The sequence below is a fragment of the Colias croceus genome, chromosome 22 (assembly GCF_905220415.1).
Source record: "Colias croceus chromosome 22, ilColCroc2.1".
Lineage (NCBI taxonomy): Eukaryota > Metazoa > Arthropoda > Insecta > Lepidoptera > Pieridae > Colias > Colias croceus.
Window position 1 is genome coordinate 1,411,194 of NC_059558.1, and position 21,553 is coordinate 1,432,746.

Genomic DNA, 21,553 nt, shown 5'->3' on the forward strand with positions numbered 1-21,553 from the left:
GTAAGTAGGTAACTACATAGGTACCTTCTTCTATAGAGCAATATTGACAAAAGGATTTGTAAAGAAACTAAACTAAGTAGGTAATGTAGATTTATATAAAACTAGTGAAATGTAATGTAGATTTAAATAAAACTAGTGAAGTAAATCAAACAATATATTATTTTAAAAACAATATATCAGGTACACAGCTTTAACACATATTTAACTAAATCACACATTGCATCACAGTCATCGCACAAACTTAATGAGCTATAAAAAATATTTTTTATTAATATAAATTGTGTACAGGGTTACGACAAAAATATTGCATGGTGAGAATAATTACGTGAGGTATTATTTTAATTTTTCAAAAAAAGTCAATTAAAAATAAATTTATAATTTATATAGGAATTTTTCGGATCATTTACCTTATACAAATTTAATTTATTAATTCGGCACCGAGTATCAATTAATCAAAACTTTCAAAAAATCTATTTTACTTAACTAGATGAAAATTAAAATGATATTCATTTCTCTAATGAAAGCATAATACTTAATTAGATATTATGCTTCCGTGTAACCTTGCCAATATAAACAGATTAAACACGCCTGTACAGAATTAACGTTTCCGACATTTAATTTTACGACTGCTTTGATGAAAACTAGTGCAAAATAATCTAAAATCTAGCTGTATCACTAAAAATAGATCAAATAAACAAAACATAACAACGTTCGTTTCTTCAATCAAGGTTACCATTTAAAAAAGAGCGTGTGTGCAGAGCACACGTGTCAGAAGTGAAACTTCAAAATTCAAAGATATCAAAGTCGTCGCCTTACTCCATGACGTGAAAGTAGTGCCATGACGCGACCTTGAAATAACTCTCAACCCTCATAGAGAAGTTTCACTTTACATAATTAAAGTATGCAAATCTGAGTTTGCCCTAGCCTAAAATTCAGGAATTAAATTATAATAGTGCTTTTTTCGTATATTCCTTAGCTGCTTCTATAAATTCTTCCATTACTTCGCCGCTTACTCCAAAGCGGAGGGGATTATTTTCTGTCAAATGTTCGTAATACCGTCCCACGGCTTCCTCTTGCTCGCAGAAATCGCATGATCCTGAAATAGGTAATGTAGTAATGAATAGACAATTACGTGTCCGGCGGAATTAGAAATGGAGATTAAAACTGGATAAAGCGTATGGAAAGTTCTAATGTTCTTCCGTTGCCTTCTCTCGAATACAAAGTTACTTAACTAACATGTTTAATCAAAAATAAATAAATTATAATATTATTATTATAAAGTATTTTAGTCACCCCAAATACAAATTTCTAGCGAAATCCTTTTGTTAAATTCTCTAAGAACTCCCAGCTCAATTACCGGTTATTACCCTCTTACTCAGAAACTGTTTACTTTTCTTCAACCACTAAAATAAACATAGACAAAGGTCATTTACCCATCATAATTTTAAACGTTCTTACAATTTTACGATGAAAAACAATATTAAAATGATAATCATACATCTGGAGGAACAGAGATGTGGAAAACATAACAGTCGGTGTCCTCAGTCATGTTCGATATTTTTAGAAGTTATGGTCAAACAAAGAAAACCAGTATTCTCACAAAAATTCGATTATGAAGCGGGATTATTTGTCTAGTAACGTAAAAACTTGTTAACTTGCCATTTCGTATCATTCGAATAACATTGAGCGCCTGTTCCGGGTCGAATCGATGAAAATGTACGAGGTAGCAGGCGAGCATCACGCCGGAACGACCCCTGCCTTGTCTGCAGTGTATGCCGAGCACCTGGGGTTTATAAATTGAATATTACCTATTGAAGTAGAAAACTTAAATATATAATAATATTAGCGTCGGCTTTACCAGTAAGTTACACACACCCAAGGATCACGTACATATCCAACGGTGAAAGAATTTTTGTAATAATTGGTCAAGTAGTTCCTGATTAGCACGTTCAAACAAACTGTTCAATTAGATATTGCAAGAAGAATCATAATGAATACTTAATTAGCTAAATAGTAATAGGCTTGTGGGCGTAAAGGCAAAAAGTGCTTTGAGTAGAGCCTGATTTGTTCTATAGTCTATTAGACATCGAAATGTCTTAAAAAGCAGGTTCCGGGTTCGCTCAGAGGATTCTCTATAAATGATATAGTTTTCTGTATTTCTATTATTGGTTTGAATTATAAGTGTAGCATAAAATATTAATTCTAGTGAACATACTCATAAAAACTATAATTGATCAGCAAAAAAAATATCTGAAGGTTTTCCATTTTAGTTATTATTAATTTTTATTGGAAAGGGTCTACGACGCAATGAGACTTTTTTCAAGGAACACTACACGATATACGAATATAGCACTTACCTCTCCATTTTTATCAGCCTTCTTACAAATATCTATGAATTTCTCTATCTGCTCTACCGTGGGTACATCGAACTCTTCCACGGGTATTTCTGTCCACTTCAACCTCGGCATGTCATCAACTGGTGGCTTTTTTCCCGCCGTCAGAGTGACCAGGTGCGTTATACCTTGATTGACTAAAAACTTCAAATTCTCCTTATGTCTAGGGAAGGCCATTGCTGCCAATTTCTTGGGGATAACCCACGAAAACTTTAACGGCGGGTAAGCGTCCACTTCTATTTCGGGAAACGGATTTTCAGGTATAATTACTGTTAAGTCCGTATTTCCATTTCGAATTTCCTTTCTCGCGCCCGCCAAGTGACGATCATCCTGTTCAGTTATATCTTCCATTCTCGTCACCACGTGGTAATATTCGTCCGCCATTTTGCGAAAAATTTAATTCACCGTTATTTAATTGATTCTAAGACACCGCTATTACGATTGACTATCATCAACGATATTCTACAATTGACTGACGACACGACGTAAAAGTTGGCATGCTTCCCTTTTCTCTGGAGGATGTAATATTTATTTCTGGAGACCCAGACCTTGGCCAGAATTTATTTACGGGTGGAAACATTAAAGTACAATATAATGGCTCTTATTCCACCAATATAGAGATAGGAATAGTAAAATTGGACGCAGTTTTATTTTGCGCAGTTGTTATTAAACAGACGTAAAGCGAATCTAATAAATTTTACTTTCACACGTTTCGTTTATTTTTGTTCGTTTTGAGCAGTGACGCTCATTTGATTATGATGAATTTAACGAAAGAAACTGTTGGCAAATGTTCATGAATGAATTTCTTCACTTGTTGTCTTGACAATGAGTTTCACTTTAATGATTGTACAGTTTGTTGCTTTCGTCGGGGAGACATATTGACATTTGAATTTTTAAAGCATAAGTATGCTTTAAAAGGTAATTTATACTAAATCTTATATTTTGCAGAGGTCTGTCTACTAATTAATGTAGACTGTGGATTGTGGTGTAAGGACTGTAAGAATCCATGTAATTTTTTTTAAGTTAAAGTTAATGTAATCTAAAATCTTTATAATTTATATTACATTAACTTTAACTTAGTGTGAAAGATTTCGTCCCATTTTTATATTGTCAGTCCATAAATGTTAATTAATTGACACAGCCAGAATCTTAGATTTTTAATGTCATTTATTCAATGAGCAGTATTCAAGCGAGAACATGCGCTCACAAGATAAAAACAAAAAACAACTAACTATAATATTAAAACTAAAGGACAAATAACAAATAAAAAACAATATCAATAAAGTATAATATTTAATTCCATACAACACAAGTGTATACTAACTAAGGTGTAAATATCTATCTTCTAAACCATACCGATTAATACATTTGACCAAAATTTTGAGCCAATTAGAATGTGTCACTTTTAAATTTAAATATTAAGTACATTGAAATAAAAAAACAAATACGTGACATGTAACATATAGATAGGGAGGCGAAGAGGGGAATTTTCTGCAATACTCGAGCGTGGCAGTTTAAGATATGAGAGATACCTTAGACCTAATAGAACAAACTTTTTCACTATTTAGCTCTATATGTAGTGACGCGCGCCTAGGATAGACGATCAGATTAGTAAAAAAAATCGATAGTCTGAAATACTCGAGCGCGTCAGATTAAGATATTGGGGGTTGATTTTAGTTCGGTTTCCGAATGACCGGAAGTCTGGAGGAGCCATTTCGTCTTCCGAAAAACGCGTTGCAGCATATAAGTCGCGAACTTTACTTTTTCAAAAAAAAAAGTTTAAGTAAACAAAAAAGGTAATTTTATTTTACAAAAAAAGGTCTCTTTTCATTTTTGTCCAAAGCTTAATTTTTTTTTACTTGAAGCATCATAAAAACTTAAACTCCCGGTTTTTTGAGTATATCTCGAAAACTGAGGGTGGTAAGAAAAATTGATATGAAATAACGATGATTAAAAAAAAGAAACCCACAAACCTTTTTCGGTCAGATTAAGAGAACCCACCAACATTTTTATCAGATTAAGAAAATATGCTTTCAGGATACCTAGATAAACCTCCCCTATGAAAATCTGACGCGCTCGAGTATTTCAAAAGGACTTTTTTTTTCTGCATTTTCAAAAATTCATCGTAACTTATCGTCATGCCGTAATTGTCAGTTTTTTTAAGAGGAGCTTTCTTGGGGCCTAATTAACACCCCTTCCGAAAATCTGACGCGCTCGAGTAAATTTTTTTTTTGTGCATTTTAATTTTTATTTAAATTTATATGCCTAGCCCCACCACGCAAACCGGCAGATTAGTATACCGTTGTTATTAGAGGCACTTGGGGCATACGTAGTATGAATATCTGACGCGCTCGAGAATGCCCAAGTAACTGTTTTTTTTACATTTTTGAAAATCCGTACACGCCAAACCCACCGCTAAAATGGTTTTTACCATAGAAGCTTTTCTTTTCGAAATTATTTTCTCTTTCGATTTTGATAAGTCTCGACGACGCCGTTGAATTACGCCATTTAGCTACCTCGCCTCCCTATCTAATAGGGTGCTTAACCACCAATAATGTGCGAAGAATGTGTTTATAAAGAACCAATCATATTGCTTCATATAGTTTGAAGTTTGAAGCGTGAAGCGTTTGAAGCGATACTATTGGTTATTTACGAACACATTCCTCGCTACAGATCCTCGCACATTATTGGTGCAAATGCACCCTTACGGTAGATATTTTTTTTTAATAAATGAAAGAAGAACAAAATACGAGATGACATAAGACACTTTTTAAATAAGTATTTTTTTAAAGATAGTTTAACAACTTCTGGATGCTCTTTTACCGTATCTGTCAGTTTAAACGAAGTCAGAGACTTTATCAGGAAGTTGAGAAACTAGCCCAATGTTCTAACTAGACGCGAATAAAAAAATATCACATGCCACTTTCAAAATAAAGCCAATTTTTATAACAGTGTAGATGTTTGAATGGAATGCAATAGGATAATCGAATATCAAGCGTTTTAAAACTATCTTTTAAAATATAAAATTACAAAAAATTAGATACTTCAGTATATAAATGGAATGTAAACTCGATAATTGACGTAAGTACTTGCAAACGGAATAAATACGAAACCTATCGTGTGATCATTGACGATAATATAAAGGCTTATTTGATATGTGACAGTATACTTACTATAAAGAACCTTAGGAGTATAGCAGATAATAAACTAAAATAAGCTCTAATATCTAAAATACTTTGATCTAGATATTATACTAAAACTAAAATATTTGATATACAAGATTAATTAAAAATTAATATAAGTTTTCTTAAAAGACTTACGAACAGGCAATGATCGCTTCGCTTCCAATCAAAAAGTTCGTTTCCTCGACAGTACCTTACATAACATGATTGTAAAATGTCGCGTTTCGATAAAAATCGTAATTAAAACAATATACAAGGAACAAACACTCATAGTATCGCAGGAAAATACGTTTATACAAACTATTGCTATACGGAGTTCCACAAGGCACTGCATTAGGCCACAAACTATATAATGTATTTAACTATGTCGAAACAACATTTCGAGCGAATAATAACAACAATACCGATTTGCAACAGTATAAGAGATTCAAGGCACGATTTAACGATAACTGGAATGTAAATTTGATTCATTTAACAGCAATACTTTCGAATATAAAAGTACATATAATCCACCAAATTCGATAATGAACAGTGAAAAATAATTATAATAACTTCTAACATGATTATAATAAATTAACGAATACTATATTGGATAAATTCATAATTTGTTACAATTTAAAAACCGAAAACATGAACGTTAGCACCTTCCATAGGAAGTGGAGACTTAATCTAAAGCATCATAGAGAACAAACAGTTTTATTGTATTAATACAATATTAAGGATAACCTCACGTTAAGTACACAACTACTATAAATTTTAACAGATAACACAGATTCTAAGTAGGAAATATATATTCATCTAATAGTTCTTGCGTTTAATTTTACGAGAGTATAATTATTTTATTTAGAAATTAACGACGTTGATGTGAACGCGATGATACACAAAAATCCTTTAAATTTTATTGAAGTGAAACTTCTTTAGGCGCGTTGAGAGTAACATTTCAAGTTCGCGTAATACCGTCACGCCATGGAGTAAGGCGACAATTTTGGTATCTTTGAATCTTGCCAAAGAAGTTTCTCTTCTGAAACGCGTGCTCGACACACACGCTCTTTTTTTCATTGTAAAATTTACCTAGTGCTTTTATTCGTTTATTAGTAGTTAATTAACTGAATTTTTATTGTTTAAAATAGTAACGATAGTAGTATTACATCGATGAACACTCTTCTTTTGGACGAATAGGTTCCTATTTTATAAGGCGTCCTTTTTACTATACAAATTTTAATAAAAACCCCGAATATTATAAAGTAAGGAATGTAAGACAGATAAATATTTGTATCCCTTAGTTTCTTTATTGTTTGGTGTGAAGTTCGCTTAAATCCATTTTATATAAACAGACATTTTAAATTTATTTTTATCAGACTAATGTGGAATGTTAGCCATGGAATGTTTAAAATATGAATAATATATTTTGATCACAATAATTTGTTTAGTGCAATAATTTTATGCAAGATAGAGAGAGTAAATATAAGAGCTGTTTCTCTCTTTTTGAATGAAATTATGATGCCTTATAATTTATGAATTCGTGTAAAAACTATGCATTTAGACATGCCATAAATAACAAATGCAAGGCATGGCGGTTTTATTTTTCTTTATTTATATTTTTTTATTGGCTAGATTTTTATTTTATTTTTGATTTCACTTCTTTAGCTTTGTTTTTTAGTGGTGTTTTCTTATTTTGTTGTGCTGTTGCTGACAAATAAATGTTTTATTCTTTATTTTTAGTCCTCCAAATTCCAATAAGCCGCCATTTATATTAGTTTTTGGCAGCAACGCAACGTGTTCGTATTAGATTTAATAGCTTATATTTATAATTTAACATCTCTGAGTAGCTACAGCCATTTATGATATTTATTGTCTGTAATACTAATTTACTAATATTCATTGTTACATATATGGTTCTTTAAAAGAAAATTTTTTCACCATAATATATACTATATCCACACTATGTTATTATCAAGATAAATGCACACCTTTTTATTGATTATAACTTTTAACTATATTGTAATGTCGTGTACACTTTATTAAAACGCCCAGACAAATCCAGGGTTAAACGTTAGCTGAAAAAAAATTTCTTCAATTTTGGTATACTGACACTAAAACTTTGACACTTTGACACTATAACTCGCACCAAACACTATTGTCCTACACTTTCCCATACTTTGTTATAGGCTTGCACATCCTATAGCGGTATATTATGTACTAGAGGTGTAGTATTTGCCCGTCGTCTTTGCTCGCCATTTGTTGGTATGGAGCTTCTTGGTCGTGTAAGGTGACAGCCGTTAGATCGACTATTTCGTCTTGGTCCTCTTGGTCGAATCTGAAAGAAAGATCTTGCTTTAGTATATTGTCTATCTATACTAATAATATAAAGAGGAATGGTTTGTAATTATGTATGTATGGTTTTCACGCATAAACTACTGGACCGATTTTGATGAAATTTGGCACAGACCCTGAGAAAGAACATAGGCTTTTATTGCGAAATATGTACCACGGGCGAAGCCGGGGTGGACCGCTAGTTTTTAATATCAGGAAAAAAAAATTGTTTGTTTTTTTTGTGATTTTACTTTAGTCACATTCATCCGATTCTTATAGTTTGCCATTTGATCGCTATATTATATAATGGGAACCGCTCTCTGCAGGGGAAGCCGGTTTGCGGTCATGCCGGTCTAATATGGCCGTCCATTCAGATGACTATTTGTTTAAAGTTAACCTTTACACAAAAGTAATTAACGTGAGAAGCCATTAAACCTGTCAAATGACCATTCTTATACCTGTCAATTGTGCTAATACCCTTACGATTCTCGTAAACACGTTTGCTTGTGTGCGTGAGCCATTTCGAATGTGTTGTATGAAGATTCCTTACTATCTGTATATTGTGCCTATACCGAGTATAAATTTATAAAGAATAGAAAAAACCGACCTATACCGAGTTACAAAGCGTATCACACACACATACGTCTCACCAATCAGTGTAGAATCTAAGTTTCGTAAATGTCCTTAAATTCTCATAGCACTGAGTGGATATATCCATTTTGTACTGTTTATGTATTAATTTAAATTATTTTATTGTTAAGAAATAGTAATAAGTATTTATATGATAACGAATCCATACTAATATTATAAATACAAAAGTAACTCTGTCTGTCTGTCTGTTACTCAATCACGCCTTAACTACTGAACAAATTTCAATGAAATTTGGTATAGAGATATTTTGATACCCGAGAAAGGACATAGGCTACTTTTTACCCCGGGATATAGGATAGGTTTTATCCCGGAAATCCCACGGGAACGGGAACTATGCGGGTTTTTCTTTGACTGCGCGGGCGAAGCCGCGGGTGGAAAGTTAGTATGATTTATGATACCTGTCCTCGTCGGGCTCGCTGGCGGGCCGGTCGGTGCGGGCGGGCTCCGGCGGCGGGCCGGCGCGCTGGTTGGCGGGCCGCACAGTGATTATAAGGTTCGATGAGTTCGCTACCATCATGTCCGTCACCTGTTATTGGGGAAAATAAAGTTTTACGCTGAGGATTAACTTTTTCCAAACGTCCACAAAAAGACGTTTAATACGAGCGGAAAGAGCCGGGGCTCATATTTCTGTGTAGTTAAAAAACCCAAACTAGTGTCTTATTGTATTATTCACGATTTTTCACCCAAATACTCCATTCCACAAGCACCTTCTTTAAAAATATGGTAACAATTCCCTACCATACCTATATACCCATATATAACTACCAATTATAAATTTACAAATTCCCTACCATTTTCTCCCATACCACTTCTCAAAAACTACCCTACTTCCTAAACGATCATATCAAAAACCCACCTGATCCAAGGTCTTATTGGACACATCGATCCCGTTAACTTCAAGCACTTCATCGTTAACACCGAGCAGGCCGGTGGACTCAGCCAAACCGCCGGGCACGAGCCGCGATATGAAAATCCCGGGCGATCTTTCTACCCCACTCGCAGTTACACGTACTGATGTGCCGTCTCTGGAAATAATAAACAAATATATGAGTACTAGATCTCAATGTGGAAAGAAAAAACAAATATAGAATAAAAATAAATAAATAAATATTTCAGGACAATTTTCACACACGGCACGATCTCATACTATGCTTTCGCTTCTGTTATGGAAACGAGATGGCTGATAAACATACATATATAATTTTAAATAAATACTTATATAGATAATTAACACCCAGACACAGAGCAAACATCTATGTTCATCACACAAATATTTGCCCCAGGTGGGAATCAAACCCACGACCTCTAGCTTGGAAGGCAGGGCCACTACCAAACAAGCCAACCGGTCAGTCAGAAGATGGATAACTACAGATTACAAACAAAACAGACAAACGTCTGTACGTGATAAACTCAAACTACTATCTTCATTATATTCTTCAAGAGATAGCGTGATTCAAGATAAAGGTTTTAGAATATTATAATTTGCTAATTTTTAGAATATGTGGGTGAAGCCACGGGCCTTGCCTAAGCCTTGAAGTTAACTTTATAAAAAATAGGTAGGTAACTAAAAAGCGTCTGTGAAAACTGAGATGGTAAAAGTCTCAGCAAAAGCTGACTAGCCAAGCGCGGCCAGCGCTGATTTTCAGTCCAGTCTGTCTTCCAAGCATATTTTTTATGTTCTATTTATTATTATGAGAAAAGAACACAAGATATACTACAACAGGGACCAAATAGTCAGAAAATCAAATTATCAATATTGTAAACTAAACCTAGGAAGAATAAATAATTACCTTATGAAAAATCCTAGCGGTCTATCGGAGCCGTGCTTTAATAATTTCACCCTCCTACACGTTTCCGGTACTATATCTACATCTATGATTGCTGATACCTGGAAAAAACACATTATTATTATTAAAAAATCATAAAGAGGAGAAAATAATTAATATTTTGATGTAGTAATATTAAAAAGTTTATGAAGAAGTAAAATAATTTAGTAACTAACAATAATAATTTCATTATATATTTCATATACTATTTCATTCAATATTTGTCAACGAAGTACTCATGTGAGACGTCTTTTAGATTGCTGATATTACTTGCTATGTGATTTGCTCTCTCTCTCTCTCTTGAATGTAGTAATTAAAAGTAGTATGTAATATTTAAGCACTAGAAAACACAACTAATTATGTAACTTACAATAACCTTATGATTATGATATTTTTTTTAAATAACAGATCACTGAAATATTTAAAAAAATCGAAAAAAATCTAATTTAAAAAACATTTGAATGCTATAAAAACTAATTATAAAATAACAGAATACTTATAACACAAATCTAACTAAGTTCGTCGTAGTTAAATTCAAAAATAAACAGCCTTAACCCATTTTTCTCTAAGAGGCTAACATCAAATGCTCTTGAAAAAAACCATAGCAATTGTATGAATGCTCTGAGCTGATGCTTAAGTATTAATCTTAAGTATATACTTATGTTAAGTCTTTCTCAAGTATTCATTTATTCGTTTAGAAATTAACTACGGAATAATACACGGTTTGTTCATGATATTGTAACACAACTTTTGAATATATGATGACTAGCTTATCTGTCAGATAAAATGACATATAATTTAAATAGAAAATTTAAAGTAATTGCTGAAACCGAACCTTAATCCATTGACATTGATTATACAAAACCAAACATTTTTATATATTTAGTTATTCCGGTAAGCTAAAGCATTGCGGAGTATCATCAAAACCAGTTCATCAGTTTAATCGTGAAAGAGTAACAAGTAACATAAATCACCCATCCATCCATCCTCACAAATTTTTTACGTTTATAATATTCTATAACTGCCTAAATATAAAACAACACTCCTTTTTTTTCAACTGAGGTTATTAAAACCTCTAAAATCTTTAAACAAGAGCTCAAATTTTGTTCCCTTATAATATTAGTACTACTAGCTTACCATCCTAAAGTCGTGTGGGTTGGATATAGCCAGTCCCTTGTTCTTCGCCGGTGTACCGCTAAGTATTGAAGATATGATGTTGCGTGGTCGCATCGTTCCATAGCCGTTTAGTTCTTCAAGACTGTCCCCTGGAAAAAAGCGTTTCAAGGTTAAGTAGAGACTTATCTAAATAATAAAAATAAATCGCGAAAATGTAGCGTGAGTTGAGAACAGCTCAACCAATTTGGCTTATTTTTGTTTAAGCACAAGAAAGCTGTTCTTACAGAAAAAGAGCAATAGGGCAGAATTTCAACTACGACAGCTAGTATATTATAAAGCTGAAAATGTTTGTTTGAACACGCTAACAGCAGAAACCCCTGGATCGATTAAAAAAATTCTGAACTTCATCTTGATCTTCTAATCTTTTTACAAATCTACGATAGTTTATCAATTTAGCTAGAAGGCTAAAAAGTTATATAAATATATCGAAAAACTGCATAACGGAATCCGCGCGAATCATTTATCTCGACACCAACATATTTCAATGTTGATCACAATGGAATCCCACGGTTGTGAACTCAAAGGCGAATCTCATACAAGAGTCACCAAATATGGCATCTGACTCACGCATACTAGGTGTTATTGTAAATTACTTTAACTGTAATGTTGGTAGCAAATGGCAATGTTCTGAATATCGGTCAAGTGCGAGTTGTATAACGTTAAGTCATATTTTGATAAAGACATTAGTTGTGAATCGCGCAAGTAAAATGTTTTTGCTTCTAAGTTCTTACTTGCATCCTAAACTATGCATAGAATTTCCCTGCAACATCTATAATAGGAGGCTTATAGACTAGCCTGTTTCTCGAACGCCGAACGGAATTCATTCCATAGACATCAAAGGAAACAATTCAGTATGGAAAATGTTGAAAAATACTTTTGTATCGGAAAATTGTCGAAGTAACAATTTAAGTCATTAGGTTGGGTACTTATGTTATAGATCCATCACCGCACATCAGACGTATGTCACATGAGCTATGATTTGTTATTTTTCTGTTAACTAGCATTCCGCCCGCGGCTTCGCCCGCTATCTGTAAAACCTAATAAATTATATACTTAAACCTTCCTCTTGAATCACACTATCTATTAAAAAAACTTCATCAAAATCCGTTGCGTAGTTTAAAAATATTTAAGCATACCTACATAGGGACATAGGGACAGAGAAAGCGATTTAGTTTTATACTATGTAGTGAAGTAGATTTCTGATTCTTCAGAAAAATGTGGAAATATGCAATACATAATATTATTTTTTATTTATATTAAATACGGTATGTTCCTAGTTTAAAAAAATGCGGAACGTTCCGCAACCGTATCATAAATTTCTAACATCGTAATTTTATAACGTCTTACAATCTTGATTACATAACGTTTATATAATTAAATTAATTCTTAATTACATACATTTAATTAATAGTAAAGACAACGCATATCACATTATTAAGTGGTGACGTCATAACCCCATTGAAGCATTGGGATTAGAAAACGCGCGTTCATTCTTTATTGTCATCTTTTACGTCATTTCTTACGTTTCAAGAGAATTACTTTGAGGTATCTCATTCAACTATAATATACAATTCGTTTTGCTTACGGACAATTGGATTTATACGTTTATTTTTTTTTTTTTTTTTTTTATGGTATAGGACAGCAAACGAGCAGACGCGTCGCCTGATGTTAAGCGATACACGCCGCCCATAAGCATCCACTCCACTGGGAAGTGAATGTGTTGCTGTCCTCAAAGGGATTTTGAAGGAGTTAGGTAGAAGGGGCGAGGATGGGAGGGAATGAGGATAGGGAAGGAGAGGACGGGTAGGGGATGGGAAGGGATGTGGGCGTCCGGACCCCTCACTCACCGTACGTACGGAACGCGACAGTAAACTGTCACTGTGGCGCCGATATTCTGTGAGGGTGTGGTACCTTCCCCGGTGCGAGCGTGGCCCAATTCGTGCCGAAGCATGCTCGACTCCCACTTAAAAACCGTTTTTTATACCTAGGTAGTGATTAATAATTCTTAAAGGACAAGAAGGTGAACATACTTCTATGTTCACCTTCTTCTATGTACCTCAGTTCTCCAGGAATCGAATTCAGGTCCTCTTGGTTTTAAGTTCACGTGTTTACCACTGAACCAAGGGTATCAAAATTATCGCAAAATTTGCGACTTGTGGCTTTGTTTAGAAATAGAAGTCTAAATCCTTATTTAGAATAATTTTTTGTGTGTACCAAATTTAATCCAGATGCAATCGCCCAATTTTGCGTGTACCACCTACTCGTAAAAACTTGCTCGCTTTATAAGAACTATTTTTCAATCCCAAACCAAAAACAGAACTTCAAAATTTTTCAACTACATTACAAATTATCATAACGTTATCTCTAGTCTACAGATAACTCGACTACAGTTATATAATGAGATGCGAATATTAAACTCGCATATATTAACTGCGTCGCGTGCTCATGATTTTGTTGATTAGCAACTGTTACGCCCTCCTGTCTGTGTAAAACTGTGTAGGTATAAATCAGTGATTTTGGTAGAGAAAATGGAATGATCAATAAGTACTAGGTGTTTATCTGTTTGTTTCACGAATATAAGATTGGCTGTATTTTAAGAATTATCTTATATAAAAATTAAAAATATAGGTATTCGAATATAAAAAAAAATACATTTCCAAATATGTGCCTCATTTCCGAAACTAAAGAGGTAACCAATATTGGTGAACTTTAACTCGAAACATAACGTGGCTTTATTTTTATAATTATAATTTAAGTTTAAGTAAGTCCCGATTCCGCACTTATTGACTCAAAATAAAATAAGAAAAATATAGCCTATTATCTCTCCTAATTTACTAATATGAAGCTTCTCGATCCTCCCCTGTCAAAGAATTTTCTGTAACCACTACATAGTTTATCGATTTACCCATAGATAACTAACCAATGAATCAATATTTACAATACATATATAGATAACTAGGTACATATAAACTTGTCCCGACAAATACGTATACCTAATGGAACTTGCACACCATAATTGAATGGAAGTAGTCAGCAATTAAACAATGCTCGATCACATTCAATTGAACCGAATGCTATCGTCATAGCTATTAACATTGAATGCTCTGTTTGGTCATGTGTGTGGTACAGAGGACATAATATTCATGGTGTAATATTGAATGTAGTACGTTAAATGTAATGTAGGTACGAAGTTTTTTTAGTATCTTAAATTTGTGTTTTTATTAATTTAATAACAATTTAATAAAAAATACAATTAAAAGTAAATATTCAGAATAAAAATCGTATAAAAATTTTCTTTGTATACTTTTAACTGTTTTATTTTATTTAACTAACGAAAACAATGATTTCGTTTTTAACATTTTTAATTCGTACTTTCGTCTAATTATTCTAGATAAATCCATCCAAATTCTAAATAATAAAGCTCAGTCTCAGTCATAATGAAACGTACGCCACGCTTCGGCGACTCCATTCTGAGTGCACATCATTTGAGCGCATGTACCATGACCACGTAATACGTATCTATAACTCGCTGTGCCCTGCGGTTTTACCGGCAGTGATCGACTCCTGGTGGTCTTAGCGTGATGATATAATATAGCTTATAGCCTTCCTCGATAGATGGGCTATCTAACACCGAAAGAATTTTTCAAATCGGACCTGAGATTAGCGCGTTCAAACAAACAAACATAAAAACTAACATACAAACAAACTCTTCAGCTTTATAATATTAGTATAGATAATATTATAAAGCTGAAGAGTTTGTTTGTTTGTTTGATTGTAATGAATAGGCTCATAAACTACTGGACCGACTTTCACCATTCGAAATCTACAATATCCACGAGTAATATAGGCTATATATTATCTTGCTTAACTCCAGAAGGTTATAGGCTATATAACCTTCTGGAGTTAAGCACACGGTTCACACACACACACAGTTCACATTATGAACAATAGGATGGGGTTACCGTGTCATCTTAAAGCAGTACTAATTCCAATGTGGAAAAATGATGGTGCTAGACAACCCATATGTATATACCAACCCATATCTGTCTTTTTCCCACAGAAAAAAAAAGAGATCACACGAAATTGCATATATCACCTTTTATACAGGTTAACAATTTGTTTTGATACATAAATAAATAAAACCTAACCATAACCTCTTTATTGATAAAGCTATAAGCCTATAACATCATTCTACTACCTATGCAAGTGGAGCATCAATGAAAAAACTATGGGATCAACTACGTCATTCTACCATGCGAACAAAATCACATGCAAAGCTAGTATAGGCTTAAATTAAATTGAGCCCAAAGGCTGCTTTACGACCTTAAAGTTATATCTAGATTTACTGATAGAATTCAGCTTTCAAGTTCATCATTGAGATTATAAGTTATTAAAGCTGAAAATTGTATCCATTCTTGACAACCTTGACACCCAATTGATTCAATCATTCATGTGATTAAAGCGTGTCCCAGACAGACGCGGCCTGCGGTGGCGGTGGCGGTGGCGGTCAGTTGGATGACTTGAAAGTTCTAGGAACGACATAGACACACGCGGCCTGGACGCGGTCACAGCGCGGCTTACCGCGGCCGCAAGCCCCGCCCTGTCCGCCACCGCTTCTGTGTGAATGAGCGCGCGGACATGAGGAGGTCATTACGCGATCAGTTGTAAATTTTTGCAACAGGCCGCGTGTACCGCGTGAAATTATGCCTATAAACACTGAGTTGTTTATTCAAACAGTGCAAAATTACCCAGTTTTGTATGATACATCACATAAAGACTTACTACTCTTACGTACTCTTAAGAAATAGCTCTGTATGTTGGCGCATGCTGTGTTAACCTCTAATTATTTGTTACTTTATCGCAAGAACTATATGTTATATAATATGTAATTATATTAAAGAATCATTTTAAACAAATGTTGGTTGACCAAATAAATAAATAAATAAATACTAAAAAAACAACAGAATTAAAAACAAAATATGGGCAATAAAAGCAATAAAACTTCGTACGATTGGCCATTACTAACGTCCACTCGCAGGTGAGACTCGAGAGCTAATGTGCCGCTGTAGGTTAGAATGACCGCCACCGCGGCCGCGGCAGTATATTGTTATCACGGTCAAGCAAGAAGGCAACAGCAGATCGCCACCGCAGGCCGCGTCTGTCTGGGACAGGCTTAAAGCGTGTCCCAGACAGACGCGGCCTGCGGTGGCGGTGGCGGTGGCGATCAGTTGGATGACTTGAAAGTTCTAGGAACGACATAGACAGACGCGGCCTGGACGCGGTCACAGCGCGGCTTACCGCGGCCGCAAGCCCCGCCCTCTCCGCCACCGCTTCTGTGTGAATGAGCGCGCGGACATGAGGCGGTCATTACGCGATCAGTTGTAAATTTTTGCAACAGGCCGCGTGTACCGCGTGAAATTATGCCTATGTCGTGGTCATATCGTAGATTTGATCATTTCATGATATGAGTGGCCATTTCACGAAATGGTCGCATATCGTGAAATGGCCAATTTAGTTTGGCCACATCATGATGTGGTTTGGGCAGATCAATGATAAGAAATCGTTTCACGATATGGCCAATTAACGCACGGTTTTTTCATGAAATGACCAAAATTATTTGATCATATCGTAAAATAGTTACATTAATCGTTGGTAGAGGCGCTGTAAGCTCTGTGTTTATGTGATAAGATGGCGGCCGCTGGCGAAAATTAATTTATTCGCAGATAAAAACTTCATAATTCGTTTAATAACAATATTATGAAGAAAGTCATAGCAAAGAATTTACGACGAAGAGGTACGAGTACTATGGAAAATGTGGATATCTTATATGTATTTAAGAAAAAATGCGACTTAAATAAAATAATTTAAGAAACTACTACTATATTATTATAATTGTTTGTTTTTTAAAAAGCGATCCGCTTCTGGCACTCGCCGGCCGCTGCCGCGGCACGCTCGCTTTGCTCGCTCCGCTCGTGCGTTGTTTATCAAAGTGTAACCTAACCTAACCTAATTGTTTTCTATTGCAAAAACGATTCGCTTCTGGCATTCGCCGGCCGCTGCCGCGGCACTAACTTAAATGACATTAAACAAGTTTTTAGAATATAGTTATTCTGAAATTTTTTAATATTTTATGGACTCTTTATATTTTATACGATCTGGCCAAATGTGGATGACCAAATCGTGAAACGTTGACGATTTAACGATCTGATCAAACTATGTTGGCCATTTCACGATATGCGACCATTTCGTGAAATGGCCACTCATATCATGAAATGATCAAATCTACGATATGACCACGACACCTATAAACACTGAGTTGTTTATTCAAACAGTGCAAAAATTACCCAGTTTTGTATGATACATCACATAAAGACTTACTACTCTTACGTACTCTTAAGAAATAGCTCTGTAAAATTGGCGCATGCTGTGTTAACCTCTAATTATTTGTTACTTTATCGCAAGAACTATATGTTATATAATAATTATTAGTTCAGGATACATCCCCCATTTTTGCAAGTGACTACTATCAAGCTGATTTTCCGTTTGTAGCTTTATTTTGATGAGACACCGAATAATTTCGTGTACGAAACTCTCGATTGTGGTAGCTAACAGAGATAAATAACAAGGATAAAAAATTTTGATTTGATGGTTCTCAAATATTTATTACGCAATTTATAGGACAATATGTCTGTTGAATTATATAAACATTAATTAAGTGAAAACAAACAAATCAGCTTGTTAGTAATCATTTATGATGACCTCGTTATCGATACACTTTGGAAAGGGGGACTCTTTGAACAAACCATAGATTTTGTAGGACAAATATTTTTTCGAATAATTTAGGTAATTATGTTGAGATTGAACAAAAAAAAATTCATTCAGTTAGTAATAAATATTTGAGAACCATCAAATCAAAAATTTTTATCCTTGTTATCTCTGTTAGCTACCACAATCGAGACTTTCGTACACGAAATTATTGGGCGTCTCATCAAAATAAAGCTACAAACGGAAAATTAGCTTGATAGTAGTCACTTGCAAAAATGGGCGATGTATCCTGAACTATATATTAAAGAATCATTGTAAACAAATGTTGGTTGACCAAATAAATAAAGACTAAAAAAACAACAGAATTAAAAACAAAATATGGGCAATAAAAGCAATAAAACTTCGTACGATTGGCCATTACTAACGTCCACTTGCAGGTGAGACTCGAGAGCTAATGTGCCGCTGTAGGTTAGAATGACCGCCACCGCGGCCGCGGCAGTATATTGTTATCACGGTCAAGCAAAAAGGCAACAGCAGATCGCCACCGCAGGCCGCGTCTGTCTGGGACAGGCTTAAGGCGTTCAATGGAAATAAATTAATTGTTCTTTATCATGATATCTTATGACCTCCACCTTGGTACAGTGGTTGACGCGTGAGCGTAGAACCGAGGGGTCCTGGGTTCGATTCCCGGTGGAGACGAAGAAAAAAAAATGTCTCGGTCTGGCAGGACACAGACGGCCGATCACCTAATTGTCCCTAAAGAAAATCGATCAGTGAAACAGATGTAAGTATGCATAATACATCTGCCCCTTAACCCATTTGGGGACACGGGCTTCACTTTTTTGTATTCATATAGATACAGTTTTTAACCAATGCCCTACTTATAACTTTCTTTTGGGAGTGCTTAATTTGGTAATGCAATTAAAATGTATTAGTGAAATTGTTAATGGCAGCCTACTTTATTTTCTTTAATAGCTTTGGATTACAAATTTAAATGGTATACATATATGTTAAACAGCCAGAAAAGAGGCATTTGAGCAACTAGTTTACAAGTTTTTAAATTAATATTTAAAAATAATGGACTTTTACTAATTTAATTCAAAGGCAACGCTATTGGGCTACCTGGTAAGAAGGTACTAAAACACCTTTCTATCTATACTAATATTAAAAAGCTGAAGTTTGTTTGTTTGTTTGAACATGCTAATCTCAAGAACAACTGATCCGATTTGCAAAATTCTTTTAGTGTTAGATAGCCCATTTATTGTGGAAGGCTATAAATATAGGCTTAATATCATCATGCTAGGACCAATAGGAGTGGAGCGATGCGGGTAAAACTGAACAGCTAGTGGATAATATATTATGGATATTCCACTGGGCGTTTGCCATGCATGCAAACAATAACACTACTAATCACCAGCTAAATGCCCAATAAGGCAGATCGCAGGTTTAAAGGAGATTAAAAAAAAACCTTACTGGTTAAATGAATAGCGTAATTACTGAGTAAGGTACTATAAACAAAGGCTATAAAATAAAAAGTTATGTGTATTATGTCTATAAGTATGGATATCACATTTTTACCTCTTAGTTGTATATATACACTAATGTATAGCTAGTAAAACTTACAAGTATATTAACTCGAGGATAACAAATAAGTAACTCACCTTTCCTTTGAATTATAACCCTTAACAGCGGCCTGGCTGTCAGTAAAGCTCTAGCTAAGTTATCATCATTGTTAATTGGCAGCAAATCACCATCTCTGGGGTCTGTGTAGCTGATAAGAAAGGCCACATCGTGTAACCTGTGTAGTTTCTCAATTAACGCCTTGAAATCATCATATTTTAACTTTTCCGATTTATTTAGTGAAAATCTTCGGAACTCCGCATCGAACTAGAAAGAATTCCTTGGTTAAAAACTATAGAGACAGTAATGATAGTATTTTTTAAGCAATTTGTCACAAATATTTATCGCAGTTTTCAAAACTGTTGTTTTATGTACAATGATGAGCATTATTGCATGTATTATACGTAGTTAATGATTACAGAATCATTAAAGGCAAGCTAACATTGTATTATATATCATTATTGTGAATTATAATCAAGAATCTTTGTTCCTTTAAAAGAACATAAGTACTTTCAAAAAAGGAACGCAAAGACCTCAGCTTGAACAAAGTATGCGATATATTATCTAAAGTAAACAGATTTACTCTCACAAGATTGTCGTATATGGAAAGAAATTAGAAATTATAACTTACTTTAGTTTTGACTTCCACACTCTGGCTGTCGATCCTAGCGGCGATTTTGTTTTTAGACATCTCGAAAGCATTTAACACTTACACTAACACAATAAACGTTTCAAAATATTTAGGCACTTGTTACGTGAAAAAACATTGTAAAATATCAAAAATTTTTAAACAAACGAGAATGTTGAATCGACACTCGCGTCGTAAATTGTAATTTGTGAAGTTGATTTTCTATTATAAAATATTTAAGGCATTAGTAATAATGAACCAATGACAAGATAGTTTACAAAGCACATATTGCATTCCATTGGCTAAAATTATTTATAAATGACAGTTAACTGAAATTTACAATGAAAACAAATACATGTTTCTTTTTACGCTTTCATTATCTGACGTTTACAGAAATTAATCAATAATCTTTATGAATTATCGTATTTAAATATAATTATTCTAACACATCCACACATCATAGAACTGCTTCTACATGCTGTGAGAATTTCTATATGAAATTATGCAATGACTTCCTCTCAACTATGCTATATACTGTACTAATAAATCATTTATAGATAATAATTAACTAGTCAGCTGACTTGTCGCATCATGGCCTTGGATGATCGGTGATCCACCACAGGGCACAGAGACCCACTGTCCACAATGGTGTAATAATTCCCAGGATATTTTAAGCCTTTTTAAGCAGTTCCTAATTCCTATTATTAGGTATATTATGTAGGTATTCTTTCATAATACTTCAACCACTTACTTCAACGAAACCAAACGTATATAAACAACAAGTCTTAGCAACAAGTGAATAACTGCAACTTATATAATAATTAATAAAGTTATCTTGTAGTTTTTATAAGCAAATTATCTATAATATTCTTTGAAATTATTGAAAAATTACCCTTTTTGTCAAAAATGGTTTAAGTTCAAAGTTGTTTCAGAAGTTGGAATTGCTTTAAATAGCCATATCCAAACTCCAACGGTGGTCAACGGTGATACACGCACGTG

At 34.1% G+C, this 21,553-nt stretch overlaps 2 protein-coding genes across 2 annotated transcripts; both read right to left on the bottom strand.

Moving 5' to 3' along the window:
• Positions 1 to 141: 141 nt before the first annotated feature.
• Positions 142 to 2,878, bottom strand: LOC123701822 (dual specificity protein phosphatase 23-like). The gene is made up of 3 exons (XM_045649388.1): positions 2,358 to 2,878; positions 1,660 to 1,783; positions 142 to 1,096 (listed from the first exon to the last, which is right to left on the bottom strand). The coding sequence occupies exons 1-3, from the start codon at positions 2,775 to 2,777 to the stop codon at positions 945 to 947; spliced, it is 696 nt and encodes a 231-aa protein (XP_045505344.1). The 5' UTR covers positions 2,778 to 2,878; the 3' UTR covers positions 142 to 944.
• A 2,465-nt stretch (positions 2,879 to 5,343) lies between these two features.
• LOC123701724 (partitioning defective protein 6) lies at positions 5,344 to 20,814 on the bottom strand. The gene is made up of 7 exons (XM_045649231.1): positions 20,558 to 20,814; positions 19,968 to 20,193; positions 11,503 to 11,630; positions 10,330 to 10,427; positions 9,396 to 9,564; positions 8,938 to 9,065; positions 5,344 to 7,892 (listed from the first exon to the last, which is right to left on the bottom strand). The coding sequence occupies exons 1-7, from the start codon at positions 20,615 to 20,617 to the stop codon at positions 7,775 to 7,777; spliced, it is 927 nt and encodes a 308-aa protein (XP_045505187.1). The 5' UTR covers positions 20,618 to 20,814; the 3' UTR covers positions 5,344 to 7,774.
• Positions 20,815 to 21,553: the final 739 nt, after the last annotated feature.

What these genes read in the sequence shown, in the direction of transcription:
- LOC123701822 (XM_045649388.1), bottom strand. Translation starts at nt 2,777, where the DNA reads ATGGCGGACGAATATTACCACGTGGTGACGAGAATGGAAGATATAACT. An exon ending in AGGCTGATAAAAATGGAGAG is followed by an intron (nt 1,784 to 2,357) that starts GTAAGTGCTATA and finishes TATAAACCCCAG; the next exon opens with GTGCTCGGCATACACTGCAG. An exon ending in TATTCGAATGATACGAAATG is followed by an intron (nt 1,097 to 1,659) that starts GCAAGTTAACAA and finishes TACCTATTTCAG; the next exon opens with GATCATGCGATTTCTGCGAG.
- LOC123701724 (XM_045649231.1), bottom strand. Translation starts at nt 20,617, where the DNA reads ATGTCTAAAAACAAAATCGCCGCTAGGATCGACAGCCAGAGTGTGGAA. An exon ending in GTGTGGAAGTCAAAACTAAA is followed by an intron (nt 20,194 to 20,557) that starts GTAAGTTATAAT and finishes AATTCTTTCTAG; the next exon opens with TTCGATGCGGAGTTCCGAAG. An exon ending in CCAATAAGACCTTGGATCAG is followed by an intron (nt 9,066 to 9,395) that starts GTGGGTTTTTGA and finishes CCCCAATAACAG; the next exon opens with GTGACGGACATGATGGTAGC.